This window comes from Melospiza melodia, chromosome 9, assembly GCF_035770615.1.
Source record: "Melospiza melodia melodia isolate bMelMel2 chromosome 9, bMelMel2.pri, whole genome shotgun sequence".
In the NCBI taxonomy this organism is placed as follows: Eukaryota; Metazoa; Chordata; class Aves; order Passeriformes; family Passerellidae; genus Melospiza; species Melospiza melodia.
Genome location: NC_086202.1, coordinates 26,182,793 through 26,201,392, shown reverse-complemented (window position 1 = coordinate 26,201,392; position 18,600 = coordinate 26,182,793). Strand labels below are relative to the sequence as shown.

The 18,600-nt window shown below is 47.0% G+C and overlaps 2 protein-coding genes across 4 annotated transcripts in view; one reads left to right on the top strand and one right to left on the bottom strand.

Moving 5' to 3' along the window:
- Positions 1–308: 308 nt before the first annotated feature.
- On the top strand, positions 309–3,882 carry LRIT2 (leucine rich repeat, Ig-like and transmembrane domains 2). Its single transcript, XM_063162859.1, has 3 exons — positions 309–418; positions 816–1,597; positions 3,077–3,882. The coding sequence occupies exons 1-3, from the start codon at positions 309–311 to the stop codon at positions 3,880–3,882; spliced, it is 1,698 nt and encodes a 565-aa protein (XP_063018929.1).
- A 2,025-nt stretch (positions 3,883–5,907) lies between these two features.
- Positions 5,908–18,600, bottom strand: part of CDHR1 (cadherin related family member 1) — a 51,683-nt gene continuing 38,990 nt past the window's right edge. For all 3 annotated transcript variants that reach the window (XM_063163934.1, XM_063163933.1, XM_063163936.1), the window contains 3 exons: positions 16,363–16,591; positions 15,223–15,477; positions 5,908–8,604 (listed from right to left, as the gene is read on the bottom strand). In XM_063163934.1, the coding sequence (XP_063020004.1) occupies positions 8,053–8,604; positions 15,223–15,477; positions 16,363–16,591 (1,036 nt within the window). In that variant the 3' untranslated portion in view covers positions 5,908–8,052. The remainder of the gene's footprint in view (positions 8,605–15,222; positions 15,478–16,362; positions 16,592–18,600) is intronic.

Genomic DNA, 18,600 nt, shown 5'->3' with positions numbered 1-18,600 from the left:
GACCTGGTTAATTACTTGCAAGGCCTTGGCAAAAGAAGTGGTTTTGGCTCCATCTTCATATTCCCAACCAAATAAATATGTCTGCCAGAATCCCCTCAGCTGGAGGAGAAATGCCAGGACTGATCCTGGGGGTGGTTTTTAGCACTTGGACACAGACTGAGAACCACACTACATGTCTTCCTTAGGGTTGGGTTCCCAGCAGGATTTATTTCTGCGTCAAGGAAGATTACAGCTAATAGGATTTGCTTCTTGGAGGCTGTTGGCGTGTTTGGTGCAAACCCCTGCACAGTGCTTTCTTAAAGGAGAATATGGACCCTGTCTGTCATATTTTTCTTCTTCTTCTGGCCTTCCACAAGACAAACCCATCTGTTTCATCTTGCATCACAGGATGCTCTTGTTCTCAGGACAGCTTTGGAAGGTAAGAACACTGTTACCCTGTTGTAGCACCAGTGAAGGGGCTCAGAGAGCCCCAGTAGGAACTTGCTGATGATATGAGCACCAAAACCAAGCAGACTGATGTATGGCGTGCCACCTCTAATACCTGAGTTGTGCTGTCTTGAGCGTAGAATGAGATTTCTCTTATTTTCCTGAGATATGTAGCTACCTACATAGCCATTTTTATGATTTAATTGCATGCTTTATAGCAAAATTGGTATAAACCCCAGGGATGGATGGACGGCTGGATGGATGGCTTATGCATGCCCTATATACAATACCTTATAATTATTCAAGTGCTTGTAGACCTGCATAGGGAATTGGTTTATTGGCCTCAAATGCGGTCTGTGACCTGGAAATTTTTCTGGTTTCCTCCCTAGGAGTTTGCTCTGCATGTCTGCACTGCTGAGGCAGATCCCTGCAAACATCCCTCAGGACATCCGGAAAATTAGAATAGAAAATTCTCACCTAACAGAACTGCCCCGTGGGTCTTTTGAGAATGTCAGTGCCTTGGAGTATCTGTGGCTCAATTTTAACAACATCACAGTGATGCACATCAAGAGCCTGGAGTATCTGCCAGCTCTGAAGGAGCTGCGCTTGCAAGGGAACAAATTAAGTTCGGTGCCATGGACAGCATTTCAGGACACCCCGACTCTGAAGATCCTGGATCTGAAGCACAACCGGCTGGACGTCCTTCCAGAACACGCGCTGCGCTATCTGCCCAACCTGACCTACTTAGACCTATCCTCCAATCAGCTTACCATCATATCCAGGGATGTCTTCTACAACTGGCCCGTGTACCAGAGGAGCCAGAGCACGGAGGGGCTGCTGGAAGCGATTTCCAACGCCGTGCTCGCCCTCCATGACAACCCCTGGATCTGCGACTGCCGCCTGCGCGGGTTTGTCCAGTTCATCAAGTCTGTGGGCCCACCTATTATCCTGATGAACTCCTATTTAACTTGCTCAGGCCCAAAATTCAGGACAGGGAAGTTTTTTCATGAAGTGGAGCTTAACAGCTGCACGAAGCCCCTGACCTCAGCCCTCGACACCAACCTGACAGTCCCAGCAGGGTTAAACATCACCCTGACCTGCTTTGTGCAAGCCAGCCCTTCCCCGGCTGTCTGGTGGACCTATGCACTCAAACTTTTAAGGGCATTTAATGGTAAGCAAAGCTTTTCCTTCTTCTTAGTTTTTTTTTTTTTAAATTTATGCTGTACTATTCTACTTACATAGGTCTGCAGGCCATCACAGTCACCACAGCAACCCAGCCCCTTTGGAGCACCACAGTTATTGTGGTGGCTGTAATCCAAAGGATCTCAATCATCCTGTGCATCTAGGCACGTCTGACCAGCATAAGAAGAGCTGCTTCAGGCAGGATATCAGTCAAAGATAAAAGGAGCATGGCCTCATTTTTATACAATTATCATACTTGTGGATTTTAGAAGCAGCTCTTTCTTCATGGTACATGATTGTAGGAGCTACCAATCTTATATTAATTGTACATATTTAATAAAAATGTAGCTTTCTAAATATGCATGTACATTTACTAAATATTATTTGCATGTATATTTACTAAATATTATATGCTACATAATTTACTATGTCATATACTACAAATATATATGCACACATTCCGTATATGTGTATGTGCATGTAGATGTGTTTGCATGAGCCCACACCCATGTACACAGACTTGTATGTTCCTACATTATTCCCATGTATTCCCTCAAGAAATACTACACAAACCACAAAACTGCAGCCCTGTTTCCTCTCAGTGTTCATTCATGTTCTGAATGAACTGAAAGAGAGGTTGTTGTTTACTTGAAGTCTCGCTTATTCACATTCTTTAGCAAAGGTGAGACCTTTTAATATGAGACCTTTTCCTCCCAGTCCATTCTCCCTCATGTTTATTTTTGCTAAGAGCCTTCAATAGGACAAGTTGCTATTTTCATCAGGTGAAGAAAGACATACAGGCAGCCAGCACACAGGTTCTGTGTCCCTAATAAGCCAGCTAACTAAATAGGATAGCATTAGCCCTTAATCCTGGGCTGATATTTGCTTCAATTGCAGTGCTGCAGCAGCACTTGTGTATCTTTCCACAAGCACATGCTGATTAATTACATACAATTTCTTCTCAACCACAGCCACACACCTCTGTTTGGGTAGATGACAGGGTTTCACACTGTTCTTAAAACTGCATTTCACTTCCAGCCCAACACTTTCTACCTTCATGCACCTATTTTGGTCTGATCCTGTTGAGACTGACAATTTAATCCTAAGAGGACGAAGCATGTGTCCAAAATGTACGTGTGCCTCCTCAGTGCTCTCCTGGTTTGCCCTAGGAACGCCGGTGGCAATGGGCAGCTCGGCCTCGGCCCACAGCAGCTTTTCTCTGCCCACGGCAGCTCCTCCAGCCGCTTGCACTGGGCCAGGCGTCGGGCACACCCCATGTCTCCTAGACCTGGGTGTCCCAATGTGTTTATTGCCTTTCAGACAGACAACACACTTTGCTGTCAGCTCTGTGGGGTTTGGCACATTCCCGTGCCTCTCTCTGTCCGTGGGCGGGCGGGTCCCGTCCCACACAGCCTTAGGGCCCAAGGGCACGGTGGCTCGCTGCTGACCCACTCACCTCTGCCCGCAGTGTCCACGGAGCCCATCAGCGAGGACACCGTCCGCTCGGAGCTGCTGATCCCGGCCGCACGGCCAGCAGACGCGGGGAATTACACCTGCACAGCCGCAAATTTCCTGGGCAACGCCTCGGTGGCCATCAACCTCCGCGTGGTGGCCCCGTGGGCGAGCACCACGCCCCGCGGCTGGGCGCCCGCGGCCGCCGCGGAGCCGGGCGCTCATGTGGAGGTGCGCATCGCCAAGCAGACGGTCTACGGCATCACCCTGGAGTGGTTCGCGGCGGCGGCGGCGGCCGCGGAGCCGGGGGAGACCTGGTACACCCTCCTTGTGGGCCGCTACGACGCCGCCCAGAAGGACACCATCTACATCGGGCCCGGGGTCAACACGTACTCGGTGACCGACCTGCTGCCCGCCACCAAGTACGAGGTGTGCGTGGCCGTGCGCAACCAGGCTCCCCGCAAGGGCCAGTGCGTGGTCTTCGTCACGGGCAGCGACGTCAGCCAGATGGAGCAGCGCGAGAAGCTCATCCACATCGTGGTCATCGTGTGCGCCATGGTGCTGGCCGTGCCGGCCGGCATGTACGCCTGCACGGCCGAGGCGCTGCCCGGCTGCCTGGCCCGCTGCCCCAGTGCCTGCCCGCGCCGCCGCCGCGGGGGCCCGGCGCAGGCCGCGGGCAGCAAGGAGAGCACGCTGGACAGCCTGCCCGCCGGCAGCGAGGACGGGCTCTGCCGCCCCGACGGCGGCGCACGGCGGCCTGCGGACCGCCCGGAGCCCGGCAAGGCCCGGCCGCCCCACAGGAACAGCGCCGACCTCTACTAGCCGGGCCCTGCCGCGCTGCGGCGCCTCCACACGCCCGCAGGCGGTGCTGGGTTTCTCCGAGGACAGCGCCGGGCCCGCTCCGTGCTGCGGGGCTCGGGCACGGCGGCGCACCGCCGGTGCTTGCGGCAGGCTCGGGGTGCCCTGGGAATGGAGGTTCCAGTGGGGTGGGGGGAGCTGCCCCTCCGTCGCCTGTCCCTGCAGCACTGTCATGGAGCAACGCACACTGACACGCCAAGAAAACCAACACTAACAAAAAGAAACCCCGAAGCAATAGTAGTGCTTGTGGCCAAAGGCCAGAAGTGTCCCCTCACTCACCCACACAGGTGTGTCTTTATTTCTGTGTGCCCGCAGCTCTGTCCGGTGCCCGGTGCCAGCTTCTCCTGTGTGCCAGCTCCTGGGAACGCACAGGGGAGCTGGGCACGCCTGCCATCACAGCCCAGCAACAACTGACAGTGGGGAGGATTGGGTCAACATGAGGAAGAGATTTTATTTTAGTTGGAGAAAAAAAATATTTTGACCAGAGGTGTTGGTTTTGGGGTGGGTTTTTTTTTCTTACTCCTCCTTAAGGTTTACGCAGCCCTCAGAGATTCACAGCTTTGGTTGTACCACAAACAGGAAAAGTGCAAGTGCTTGAACCAGGCTAGTGGGACAAGTTGACAGAGGCAGAGAACAGAGTGGAGGATGGGGTTGGGAGCTGAAGATGCAAGCTAGGCACATTCCCTAAATGCAGACAGGTGCCTGCCTATCCTGTTGCTTTGAAACCAAAGCTCGCCTCTTTGCTAGAGGCAAAAAAGCCCAAAGATGCATGTAAAAGCAACTGCCTCCTGCTTGTGAAGCAGCTCACTGCTGTGATTCTCAGCAGTCTGAGGACATGTGACTTACTGTTTTTCTTTTTTTGACCTCTTGCTTTCCAGCAAACCAAAGCATGTGGCCCATAGACCCACAGCACTTGTAATATGTGTTATAGATCGTCTCAAAAAGAAGAATCTAGTGTAGACACCCCAGCTGTTGTGAGCTTCATGCTGTGGTAGCTTGGCTTTCTAATTGTATTTTGGTGTTTGGTGTGTGTTTTCCATGCTGTCTCTCCTCCCAGCACCTCCTCCTGCTGTACCGTACTGCACAGCTTTGAACAGAGCTCTGTTTTGTCATTGCTGACTCTCGTCAATGCTTCACAGGACTTCCTAATCTTGTCAGTCTTTTAGTGTCAAAGCAATAAACACGACTGGTTTTCAGAATACACAGAGGTCCTCTGCTTCTTCTCTGGCCTTTTACAGTTACAAATTGCAAAGAAACCTGGATTCCAAGGAGCTCTGGGGTTTTGCTGCAGGGCTGGAGGAGGCCAGGCAGCTGCAGTACAAGTCACAGGGCCCTGGAGTGGTGAGGAAGGGGCAGCAGCAGCTGGCCAAGCAGGAAAACCTTGTCCTGGGAAAGCCAGCCACAGACACAGCTAGTACAGAGTGAGCCGTGAGCTGATGCTGCTTGGAGACCAGTGTGGGGCTGTGGGTGAGGGGGAGTAAATAACAAAGCGCTGTCAGTAATGACCAGCCTTCTTCCACCCCAGTCAGCAGGGAGGGACAACAGCACACTGTAGAGACTGGAGAGAGCTGCTGAATCACTGAGGAAACAGCCAAGGAAGGACAAAACATCTCCTGACCTGTGGATTTGTTCATAACAAATTGCAGACCCCGGGCACTGGCACAGGCTGACCCTGCTGCCCCCCTGCCCCTGGGGCCAGCTGCAGTGCTCTGTACCACAGGAGCTCGGCCAGGGCTCTCTGTGACCCTGCCCATGGCCTGTGCCAATGGCATCCTGCTTCTCACCTCCCCTCCTTCCAGCCTGCTGGTGTCCAAAACCACACAGCCCCTCTCCTGACTCACAGCCTGCAGAAGGGTCCATTTGGTCACCATAAAAGTGGCCTGGCTGCCTGTGCCTGTCTGGTAATGTAACAGGTGAGCACAAGGCATCATTGTCAGCAGAAGCACACCAAGCACAGAAGCACCTTTTGCAGATTTTAAATTTTTTTTTATTAAAAAAAACTCTTCAAGTTGAAATACAGAGTAACTGGGAAAGACTCTCACAACATAGTAATAAAACATCTTTATTGCCTCTTAAATATAATCTCTAAGACTATAAGCCTGTAATTCCTGTTAAATCTGACTTAATTGAATGGTCTTTATAGGCTTTCCTCATTAGAGAATGAACACTGAATACTGGCAATAACACAAAACTGGGAAGACAGTGGAATGGGGAATAAATCAGGGACTTGGGGGAACATTGCAGAACCTGCAGACACCCAGCCAGCAGAAGGCAGGTGCTTGCATAGGGCAGCAGGAGTGGGGTCAGGGGCTGCATGTCCCCTCCCTCTGGCCAGCTTATGGCCAGGGAACAAGGATGAGGTGATTGGACAGGTGAGAACTTGGCCTCACATCACAGTGCCCCAGGAGGAGGGATAAGCAAGAAAACAGTGGAGAAAAGGAGAGATGTGACAGGAGAGGCTCTGGGAGCAGCGCTCCTGCCTTGGCCCCCAGCTTGGACTCTCCTGGATCTCTTGGCTACAGCTGCTGGCTCAGCTCACGGGTGACGTGAGCCACGAGCACTATGGCCTCTAGGCAGATTGAACTGAAGTTAAAAAAATACAAGATTTTCCTTGTAAGTGCATAATTTCATATTCAACCAGCTATCTCCTAAACTGATGAAGTCCTGGTGCAAAAAGGGGAATTATTTCAGCTGCTGGAGTGAGAGGAGATCCTGAGGGCCAGGTCTGCTGGTTAACTGAAATGACAGCTGGAGAACTCTCATGAACCCCTTGAATTAACACGGAGTGCTCCCCACCTTGATGTTCCTGGTACCATGACAGCACAGCTTCTCTGCAGGGCTGGCTCTCAGAGACACAGTGCAGGGTGCTGCTCCACAGCCAGCTCGGTCAGTCCGTGCTGCCTTCTCCCCAGGGGATGGGAAACAGCCAGGCCCAGCTGAAAAACATCTCCTCAGAAACAAACCTGAGGGATAGATCCAGTGAAAAAAGTGCTCTGCTCTTGCTGCCTTTCTACTGTCACGTAACAGGAAAAGAAAAACCTGTCAGCTGCCCTGCCAGTCCCCTCCCATTAAATGTTGTTTAATTCACTCAGAAATACTGATAAGAAAAGCCTGAATATTTTATGGAAACCTCCTTTTGCACACACCAGTCCCAGCAACAAGTCAGGAGAGGTGATGAAATATATTTCTTGACACCTTCTGCTAGCAGTGTACAACACCACATGATCTTTCCAGACACTTCTCTGACCAACATATGCAACTTTACAGCACTTGTCTCTGTCTTCCACTTATCATTTGCTTCTCAGTTTTACCTTGTCTTCCCAGTGTTTTTATTCATGTCCTTCTCCTGCTGGGCTCCTGCTCTTTTGGAGCACAGTGTCAGAAGGAGGCAGTGCCGAGTGAGGGCTGCTATTGAACTTCCATGCTCAAATCTTGCCCCTGCTGGTCCAGGGAAGGCTGAGGTGCCCCTCCAATCTCTCCCCAGCAGGCAAGTCCAGGGCAGAAGCAAAGCACAGCATCATGTCAATGCGCTCTGGCAAAACCCAGAGTAAGCTGCAGGAAAAGGAAGAACTTCTCCAAGCCTGCCTGCTTACCTTCTGGGAATGAAGGTACTGAGGCCAGGAGCACATCGCTCCGCCAGCTGCTGCTAAGCACACTGTGCACAGGACACAGCAGTGCCACTGCTGTAGGAGACCTGCAACTGACTCAGTGCTGCTGCCACATCTGCAAAAATGGGTCTGGGATTTGAAGTGATGGGTTTTCAGACACCTCAAACCCACCTGCCAGACCAGGTCAGAAGAAGCATCCACCAGGGTCTTGGCTGCAGAGCCTCTTGTTTGAAAACCCAAGCTCTGGGTAGAGACCTCCAAACCAGGGGCAGCCTGAGTCCCTGTTCACCCTGGGAGACTGTGGCTGGCACACTCAGCACCGTGGGCAGACTCAGCTGCAGGAGGGCCCATGGGACATGGCCAAGGGAACAGCAGTCATGACGGTGCTTGCAAAAGGTGAGGTGAGGGGCGGCTATCACAGCGAGAAACTGCTCTGGTTCACAGGGTGCTGACAGACACAGGGAAGAGACAGCAAGTAAAAACGTTCCCAGCCACAGTCCGCAGTCTCTGGGGCTGCTGAGAGCACCTAGATGTGGGGCTCCCCGAAAGCTGCGTTCCTCTTCTCAAACCTCATTTTGAGCTCTGACACAAGGGCGTTGTGGGTGCTGCTGTGACCTTTCTTCTTCGGTGGCTTGATGATGTGCTTGGGAGTGAGGGAGCCGGACACGGTTGGCACCCGCCACCCTGGGCCATCGCCTCGGGGAGCCAGGGCAGGGGGTGGCGGGGGCACGGGGGCTGCCGGCGGCACAGGGACAACCTGCACGTTATTGTTGCTGTTCTCATTGTGCAGGCTCTTCACGTCCTCCTCAACCACAAACTTCTCTGCAGCGTTGCTGGGCCTCTTGAACTTCAGCCACTCCATCCTGACCGTCCGGGATGGCGGCGCCTGTCTCTTTTTTATGATCCTCCTCACCGGCATGACTTTGTTGGACCGCTTGTTGCGCCAGAACATGGCAGTAGAGATCATGATAGTTATCAGCACCATTATGCCCATGACACCAGCTAGCACTCCTAAGGCTTTCATGGGGTTATCTTTAGTTTGCATCAAAAAGGCGGCCATAGGCCCTTTGTGAAGAGTCTGTAAAGGAGTACAAAGAAAACACATGACTTACTCCAGGGGACAGACAGTGACCCAGAAATTTCATTTGTCCAAAATATGTTACAAGTAGAGCTGATTGACGGAAGTTGTCTCTAAAAAAAATATGAGAGTCACACAGCCAGTCCAGTCCAGGGGTGGAGAATTTAGATGGGGCTGGAGACTGGGTAAACATTATACTACTGTGAGGTAGATGACTTGAACACAAAAGCTTACAGAAGTACTGCCACCAAATTAGGGCAGATTCCTGCATGTCACCATAGTGTTTAACTTGCAAGAATGGAGCAAGAAAATAATTGGCTCAATTACTGAGCATGGCATTGAAAAGGATTAGGAGAAATCTTCTGCTTATAAAACATCAGTGTACAAATGAGTAGTTAGCAGATATGTGCTGCATTCTGTTTTCAAGTACTCTTTTACAGACATAACAAAACTCTTTGAGGTAGGGGAGATAAGTGGAGCTAAAGAGCTTTGTTTATAGAAAGAGAAGAAATCAGCAATGACATAAGCTACATATGGCATATTAAGGACAAATGAATGGCCAGTTCACTTTCCAGCTCAGCACACTGTGCGTCTTGGAGGTCCCCGTATAATTTTGCGGATTTTGCCCTGCGGGTGGAGCTTGGATCTTTTCACACTTTTCCAGTACATGATGGTGGAGATCACCATTGTAACAGAAATGGTGGAAAGGACGCCACTCATGCATATTCCATATATTGTCCATGGACGCTTCTTGAGGCCTAAAATATAGGATTTTACCCTGGACTTGATCTGGAAATATCAAAAATAAGAGAAATGGTCAACCCTCACATGGTTATATTTGAAAGAGGCCAGTATCTATTATAAATACAGCTGGGGAACTAGGCTGAAATGTGCACAGGATAGAGAGCCTATAAAATAAAGGGAGCTAAGTGTTGAACTAGGCACAGGAGAGGAGGCGGTTGCAATGATGTCGAACTGAATCCAGAAACAGTAACAGAAGTTAGGAAGCACATCTAAACACCTGGCTGATTGGGGAATAAAGCCTAGAGGCATGGCACATAGATCACCCTTATTCAGGGTGTGGTAGCCTATCCTTGGACTACATTTCCAAGAGAAGTTCATTGTGAATACAGGTGGTGTCTGAACAGACATAGTGCTGTGTAAGGCCAGGAGAGCCTTCAGAAATGGCACATTCACACTCAGGTGTGGTTACTGAGAGCTGGTCATAGAGTGATGTGTGGCTGCAGAAAGACAGGGCTGTCCACTGTGCCCTAGTCCCCTGTCTTTGACTACAGGAGGGAATCCACCCAAAATTTGCATGTCCAGTGAGCTGTGTTTTAGTTAGAGGTCTAAGCTCCCATCTCTTTGTCAATGGGGAAAAAAGGACCCCTCTGGAGCAGTAGTTACCATATGCTAAAATAGGTTTCAAAGACAGTGTGTATAAGGAGAACCTTGTCAGTAGCTTGGACTTGAACCTCTGACTTGTTGATCAGATGGATTTCCCTGTGTGACTCTAATCTAGGATGCCCATCTCTTTGCCCTCCCCAGTCTGTGGGAGAAGATGACTAAGAGTATCCCAGAGTGTGCTTCAGAGTACCTCTTGTCATTAATATCACATCCATAAACTAGGGGCATGTAAATTAGCTAATAAACACCTCCTTGCCTTAATTTCTGTTTTTTCACAACCTATCTCAAACACTTTATCAAGCCCACTCTTCTCCTACCCTGAATGTGTCCCATTGCCAACAAGAAAGTAGCAAAGAAATGCTAGTGGAACTCACAGACCATGTCACTGGGCTGGTAGGGACAAATTTTCATCATTTTGTTGTACAGAGAGTTCTTCCAGTACTTAATTAGGAGTAGACCTGAACTAGAAACTTAAAGCAAAGCAGCCCATGACTTTGGTGGAGCTTAGACTCACATCAGCTTTGCTGTTCTGCATTACATGGATTTTTTTGTACTTAAATCCCATCAGATGATAGAAATTCTACCCTGGCTTACTTAACTTCATGTGAAAGTCAGATAAATTAAGTGTCAGATAAACCCTGCTAAGTAGTATGTGACCTGAGTCCACCTGTTACGAGTTTTGTCAAGATCTATTTTATAGGAAGGCACTGATGGCTGAAGAGTATTTGACTAGGTATTTGAAAACCTTGAATAAATGAGATTAGACAGAAATACATGTTGCCCATGTACTACAGCTGCAGAGGTAAGAACAGATAAAAAATTGTATGGAGAGTTTTGACATTTGGCTTAATTCAGTTGCTTGGCCTCAGAAAATCTGGCATCTGTTCAGAGCTTCCAGTGATGAAGAGATGATTAATACCAAAACTAAACCCATTAACAGCTAGCTGGTTCAGCCTCTATTTTAGTTACTTGACCTCTACTATACAAAGCTTTGCCTGGAATTAGCCTTGGACAACAACTGTTCCGCATAAAAACATCAGACATTTTGTAAGCACACAGTGGGAGAGGTTGTTTGTCATGGCCATGATACTGGCAGGATAAATAGAAGGAATAACTTGCAATACAGGCCAGGAATGTCATAATCTTAGCCAGGCTGCAGAGAGACTTACAGGAAGTGCACATTTAAAACATCAAGTCCTTGTGTTGATTACCAGCAGTGTGATGTAGCCAGCTCAACAAATAGTGCCACTATTTGTTGAATTGCTGAAGCTGTTGTTTTTTCCTAAAAGGCTTGCTGCATTTTGAAGGGTACTGGTTTTTCTGGTGCACATAAAATAAGAGCAGATACATGATTAAATGAAAGCTGTCACATCTCTGTGAGTTGGGACATGGAAGAAACACTCCTTAACAGTCATCAAGGGAGTTAAAATACCAAAATACCACTGCTCACAGAAGATAATGCTCTGCTGTTTTTGGGGGATTTTTTGGCTGTGGCAGCTTCTCAAGAGCCTTTCCTAACGCATGGATTGCAGTGAGCAGAGCACGTGGGCCAAGTATCCAGAAGCTGGACCCAGAAGGAATGTGGTTGAGCTCTTCAATCACAAGAGCAGCTAAGGCTCACCAGCTATATTTAGGAGTCTAAGTAAGTAGGCAAACCTGTTAAGAGCCCAAGCTATTGCAGATTATTTGTAGATGTGGCACTTAAGGGACATGGTTTTGTGATGGACTTGGCAGTGCTGGAGTTGGACTCCGTCGTAACTGTTTGGTTCAATGATTGTGTTACAGGCAACTTGGGCTCTGTTGACTTGAGCAAGTGGATCTGTACAATCTGTGCAATGAACCAGCTGCTTCTGAGGAGCCCACTTCCACACATTCAGTGTTTCTGGGGTTTTGTTCTTGCCTGGTTGCAGGGAGGGGCTGCCTGTTGGTGCCCTGGCACACTAGGTGTGCTTCCAAAACACATTTTCCTCTGAAAGAATCCACCTTGTGTGCTTGGAGCTATGTGAGGCGCAGGCCATCCCACAGCATGTGGGGATGATCAGGAGATTTGCTTCAGAAGTGACTCCTGATCCGAGGTAGAACACCAGCTGCCCCTGCAGTGCTTATCCCAAAGCTCAGTGCTGTCACTGTATATGAAGGCTGTGTTTGCAGCACTTTGCAATACAAACACCAGCACGAAGCAAGACTTCTCAAATCAAACCAATATTCATTTCAAGTCCATGAAACTGTGGAAAGAAGAGGCTAACTGCTCTGCAAATGTGGCAAGGGCCGTTCAGTGCCAGCAGCCACAGCTCCTATGGTTGCCATTAGCATGAAACAGAAGATCTCAATGGTACTTCAGAGATTTTTGTTGAACCTTTCAGTTAAGAGAATCTAAAACAGAGACTCACCAGCTATATTTAGAAGTCTAAATGAGTGGTCAAAGCTATTAAGAACTACAGATTATGCCGTCTAAATATGGACTTAAGGCTCAGCCTGTGAGGAGGTGTAAATAAACGCCCCCTCTACATTTGCAGAACCTCAGTGGAGTCATCAAGAGGCCAAGGGATGCCCCCATCAGGCCAACTTGCAGGAACAGGAGTGGGAATCAGCCTTCTCTGAAAATATCAGGCAGGAATAGATTTCTGAGTGAGACATATGGATGGAAAAAGACTGGCTTTTCCAGCATATGTTTTTTCATTCTGTGAAAGAGCATTTTTTATTTGTTGTGAAAGGATAGGATATTAAGAGATGCCCCTCAATGCCAATTTCCATAAAATCAGACTCAGTTAAATTAAAAGGCCTTTGGATTCTTTTAGCACTCTATTATTCCAAGAGAAGGTCCTTTTGATGTGCAATACTGCTGAACTTAGCCACAAGGCATCCATCTCGAAGGGCACAGACTTCTGCTAATTGCAATGGTAAACGTTAATCAGAAAATATGCCTGTTTAATTACTTACTGTGATTAACACTGCAGGAAACCTCTAGAGGATGCATTCAAAAATATCCTCCTTATCCAAAATCAGTAATACATAAATGCCCACCAAACAATGAAATAAGAGCCTTTATACAGCTGGATGAAATGCACATTTGTAACAGCCTCAGAGAAAGAGAGACAGAGAGTGTGTTTTCAGTATGCCTACACCAAGAGATTGTTTTCTTCACAAAATGTTAGCAGTGACTGTCTGTCCCTGGGACACAGGCGGTGACCAGGGCTTTTGGACACTGGCACTGCATCTCATGTACCTGCAAACTGAAATCTGTTTCTGCAAAAAAGATGGGATGCTATAGGATAAAAAATCCCCCAATCCAACCAACCCAAATCATTACAAGCCATGGAAGAAGTAATAGAGACATGTACAAAAGGTCATGGAGGATGTGACACTAGATTAGTAGCCCAGATCCTGCTGAAGAAACCTACTCAAAGAAAGAAGATGCTGTTGCTATCTCAGACTCTCTGTTGGGACTTGGCATCAAGAAGAGCATGGGGAAAAGGAAAAGAACTGTGTGTGAGGAAATCTATGTCATCACATGCTCTCTGCTTCCCCTTCAGACTTTATGAGGAGGGCTCTCCCTCACCTTGTGCCAAATATATACCCCTGGAGGGGGAGAAAAGGGAGCAGACAGGGGACTTCATACAGAACACCATCTTCCATCAGATACTGCTATTGCTTCAAGCACTAGAAGAAAATTCAGGAAACTCCTTATCCCAAAGTGTCAGCTACTTTTGTTTTCCTTCTAGTTGTCCTTCTTAAACTGGTTCAGGGACATGATGTCCTCCAGCAGGGAGGTGTGGGACACCCTCCCTCCACTCACACCCACCAGCCCCACATGCTGACAGAGAGGTTTCCAGCTCACCCAGGAGGGAGGGGAGGCTGGTGGCCACCAGCAGGGACATGTCTGAGGCCTGGGCCTGGGTCCACCTGCTGCCATGCACTCCTGAAACATGCAGCATGTGAGGAGCCTGGAAGCAAGGCAGGGAGGGCAACTACTCCCACTCTTGGCTGTGGGCAGCAGTTCTTGTTTGTTGTATAAAACCCACCAAAACTTCATTTCCATGAGAAATCCAAGTGTTACGCAGGGCATTTCCTTTGTATCTGTAAGAACAGCTAAATCTCTAGACTCACCACAGACACCCTGGAGTCCCCCAGCTCCACATGGCAGAGCCTTGCAGCAGCAAGCCCAGCTCACACTCACAGGGCTGGCTGGCCCCAAAGGCAGCCCCATGTAGGCACTGCCCTGCTGGGGCAGACCCAAGTCCCCTGGCAGTCCAGCAGGCTCTGAACTGGGTACAAAAACTATCATATGAATGTCTCTTAGAGTACCAGGGGAATGAGAGGAGATGGAGTAAACAGAGAAAGATTATAACAGACCTAAGAGCAGTGGGAGCATTGTGACCAAACAAAGAGAAGGCCAGCTGCTGTCTGCAAGATGAGATTTGCATCTTTGCCCTGTTTATGTGTGTGGTCCAGAGACTGTCAGGCTAATGATGTGTTTCTCATCTGCTTTAAAGCCCATTTCCTCCCTGCTGGCACCTACTTAAAGGCATGGCAAGGCAGTTACAATAAATAAGAATTGTGCAAGCGTGTGCTGCACACCATAAATTGCTGCTTGTTCTTCAGCTGACTTAAAAGCTGGACTAAGGAAAATCTCAACCTACATGTGCAAGACTGTTTTAGAGTCTTGTTTCATCTGCTAATAATATTGCAATTATTGAACTCCCATCCAAAGTTCTATGTACTTTAAAGCATTTCTGTAAAGTTTTTTCTCACTTTTCCTATGTCACTTAGGTTGATTTCTCTGATTTAGTTCACTCTGCCCCCAGCTTTTTTCCGCTCATTTTTTTGTAAGGGAAAAAGGGTTTTTTCCTTCTCCGGGATGAAAATAAAAAAGCAGAACTTTGGCAGTTGGGATTTACCTTTACTCTCAGAAGTCTATAGACCTTAATTCATATCTAGCAATCTCTAACATAAAACTCATCTCCCAGTTATATTATGCTCCTACCTTTGTACCTTTGCAAGGTACAAAGGTAGGAGCATAATATAAATTATATGATATCAAAATATCTTTCACAATTGTGGCTGTAGAATCCAACTTCAACACAAGGCTATAGAAACACTCTGCAAAACAGAGCTGGCAAGCAAGTCTCAGAAATGGAGCAAGCAATGTCTACCCTTTGGTGCCTTTCAGGGATTGTCTCCCAGAAGGATTTTTCTGAAACATTTGCTTACCTCTTCTGTGATATCAATCTTCAGAACTGCTGTGGTACTGAAGGATGGGGAGCCTCTGTCTTTGGCCTGGACCACCAATGACCATATGCAGTCTTTATTGTTTGTGATGTTGTGGATGATGTCCAGAGATCGGATATAGGACTTCAGCTTGATCTCCCCGGTGCTTTGGTCTATGTCAAACACATTGGCTGGATCTGCTTGCATGATGGAATAATCCACAATGTTGTTGGGTTCTTCTGCATCTTGGTCTATGGCCTGATAGGGGAAGTGTGAAAAACAAAGGTGTTATTGTTTGTATCTTTGCCTGAGGACAAACACCTTCTGAGCATTCACTTCTGAGAGCATCTGTGCCATGACTGGGCTGCTTTCATTTCATCTTGGAAATGAAGGCTACATTTTCTAGTGAAAAACAGCAGGACTAGGCTCCTTTCTTTATAAAATACTTCTATCTGAGATGAAATAAAATCAGAGGAAAAAACTGAACTGTACCTATCTGTAGAATGCAAATGGTCCTCAGCTGGGAGCTTCTCTCACAGTGTGGGCGACAAATGTGAAGTGATAAAGAACAATGGGATTGGCTCCATGCCATAAACTATAGCTGCCTTAATTTTTGTGCTGTGGTATTTATTCTACAAACATTCTGTGTCGTGTGATCAGGCATCATGATGTGCATTTAAATGTGTGTAAATAGGATGTTCAGCCTGGGAATTGTTATTGCATTTTTTCACCTTCTGTTCCACACTGGATTATTGGATAAGGTTCTTCAAAACGAAGGGAACTAAGTTGTGTGGTTGAACACAAAGGGGTGTCAGAAAGGTTATGTGTTCAAAACCCTTTAATTCACTTATCTTGTTTGGGCCTCTTGTGATCACTGTATAATCCAGGACTGTCCCCAGCTGATTGTTCAAATACTGTAACAGGACTTTATATTCTGCCTATAGAATTTATTTCTCCTTCTCAGCAGTCAGTAAATACTATAATTCTACACTTTAATCCATTTGTTACGTCCAAATGGATGTGCAAAATAAAGCTGCAAGAAAAGACAACTTTCAGACATTCATCATGACCCCTGAGAATAAAGAGCAGAGCCAGGGCTTTTCCAAAGCACTCAGCTTTGTGACACAGGGTGCCATCTCTCACCTCTATCTTCACTGGTGACCCAATGATCATTGTCTTCTCCTGGATGTTTTCATTGAACTCTGGAGAGTGGTCATTGACATCTAGCACGGTGATAAACACTTCAGCCAAGCTGTATTTCCCATCTGTGTCCTCTGCTTTCACATAGAAATTATACTTCGAGTTCACTTCAGCATCTAGCACAGCCCAGGGCTGGGTGTAAATTATACCTGTTGATGGGTGGATTAGGAACCTGGAAAAGAAGCAGGAGAAGACTTTTGGTCACTTAATATGTGTTTAGATCCCACCTTTGCTCCAGGCTGTAAAGACTGAAATGCTGTGCCCAGACACTGGCATTCTTCACCTAATTCCTCTCTGGGTGATGTTTCCAAATCTTTCACTCTACCTGGTGTTTGTCTAGTTCCTTTAGGCTTGAAAACCAGAGAACTGTCAGTGTCTCCTGGTTTTCTCTCTCATGCCATTTTAGCTGCGTTTTCCATTAAAAGTCTTTGTCCTCAGTAAATGCTCAGTGTGATGGCCTTCTCCCTGAGTGATTTTCTTGCATTAAAAGGAAAAACATTAAGCCTATTTTTTTTCTTTTTTTTTTTTCAGTTTAAAAGTACAGTGTACTTTAAAACTGAAAGTTTATAAGTACACTGTAATAGATTATGTCCTGCATAAATTAAGACTGATTTATGTCACCTAAATATCTAAAAGAAGTGTGATGCATATCATATTTAAGGTCTTCACTTCTCAGAACGGGTAGGAAAAAAATCTGCTCTTAAATCTCCCAAACCACAGAGCAAATTATCTTTTCCAAAAATAACCATTTTTCCATAGACTGACACTAGGATGGAGTGGGTGTTCAGATTTATCTGTTGCAAGTTCAGTTTTACACATTTGTAATTATAGAGACACTGTCAAAAGTGTCAGCCCAAAGTTTGGATTTATAGAGGAGATACCAAAAAAGTGTCTTTTTAAAATGGACTGCCACTGTAGGCTCCAAGCTTTCAACAGATGAAAGTTTTTATATTTCCTTTGATCAATGTACAGGGTAGCAAAATATTTTCTGTATTCCAGCTCTGAATGCAATTGAGAGTGATGATAAAAGGGGCATTTAGCAATCTAGAATTTTCAATTGTTCTCATAACCCTGTTAAATACAAATACAAGTTTTGATGAAATCCAAGACCTGTAGGTGGGAATAGCTGTGTAGGAGACAGTGCCTGTGCTGCCTCCTCAGCACTCAGCCCAGCCTAACCATGCAGACAGCACTCTCATCATTCCCATTTTAGTGGAAGAATAAAAGTGCTCCCACTGGCAGCTTGGATTACCAAAGTAGGATTGCCATCAGATGGGTTTCATCCTCAACAGTTAACACTATTTCTCTTACTCCAGTACAACTCCTCTATCTGCCCACACAACTGCACACCCACTGATGTAATATCCAATACAGAAACATTGTGCCTCTGGCTGAAATTCTCCTATCTGCATCAAACTGTGTGTTCAGCACATCTAGAGGTGCCAGGGCTAGAAAATCAATCCAGCCTTGCAGAGTGATGCCATTCTGGCAGGAGAAAAACAAACAAAAATACTTAAGAAGGAAAAGAAAAGTTCACATCATAATTTCTTCATTCAACAGCATAAGAACACTGAATCTGAGCAGCTTCATAATGCCAATCAGAATAAAGTTGTGCTTACATTTTTTTCCCCCTAAATCCTTTGTCAACAACCTTCTCAAGCTTCTTTCCACCAGCTGCTGCATTCTAAACCTAAGAGGTCTGCCTGCATGACATGACCTTTTCTTGCTTCTCTCTGTGCAGTTAGCAGCTAGCTTAAAGACTTAGTGAAGAGCTCAAAATAATCCATCGTGGAAATGCTCCCAAATGTGTATCCTTCTGGCTACAGAAGAGGTTCACCCTTAACATCTTGGATTTTGGACTTTGATTGTGCCTCCTAAATGGTTTTCACCTTAACAAGAAGAGTGCAGCTTTAGCTCCAGGTGGATAATGTACAGAGGAAAAAAGATTCTTGAGATGAGTGCCTGAAAACTCAGGCTCTTCATTCATTTCCAGCATCCTGCCCTGCAGAATGCAGGCTCCAGCAGGAATATCTGTGACAGCCGTGTCACTGATCCCAGCCATGTCTGAGGGCTGGGATGGACATGGTGTGAAGGAACCAGTGTTTCAAAATGTTCTACCCCCAGCACTGTCCCCAAAGACAGGGAGAGGGAGGGAGGCATTATTACCAAATCAAATTCCTT

What these genes read in the sequence shown, in the direction of transcription:
- LRIT2 (XM_063162859.1), top strand. Translation starts at nt 309, where the DNA reads ATGGACCCTGTCTGTCATATTTTTCTTCTTCTTCTGGCCTTCCACAAG. An exon ending in TCTCAGGACAGCTTTGGAAG is followed by an intron (nt 419 to 815) that starts GTAAGAACACTG and finishes TTTCCTCCCTAG; the next exon opens with GAGTTTGCTCTGCATGTCTG. An exon ending in ACTTTTAAGGGCATTTAATG is followed by an intron (nt 1,598 to 3,076) that starts GTAAGCAAAGCT and finishes CTCTGCCCGCAG; the next exon opens with TGTCCACGGAGCCCATCAGC.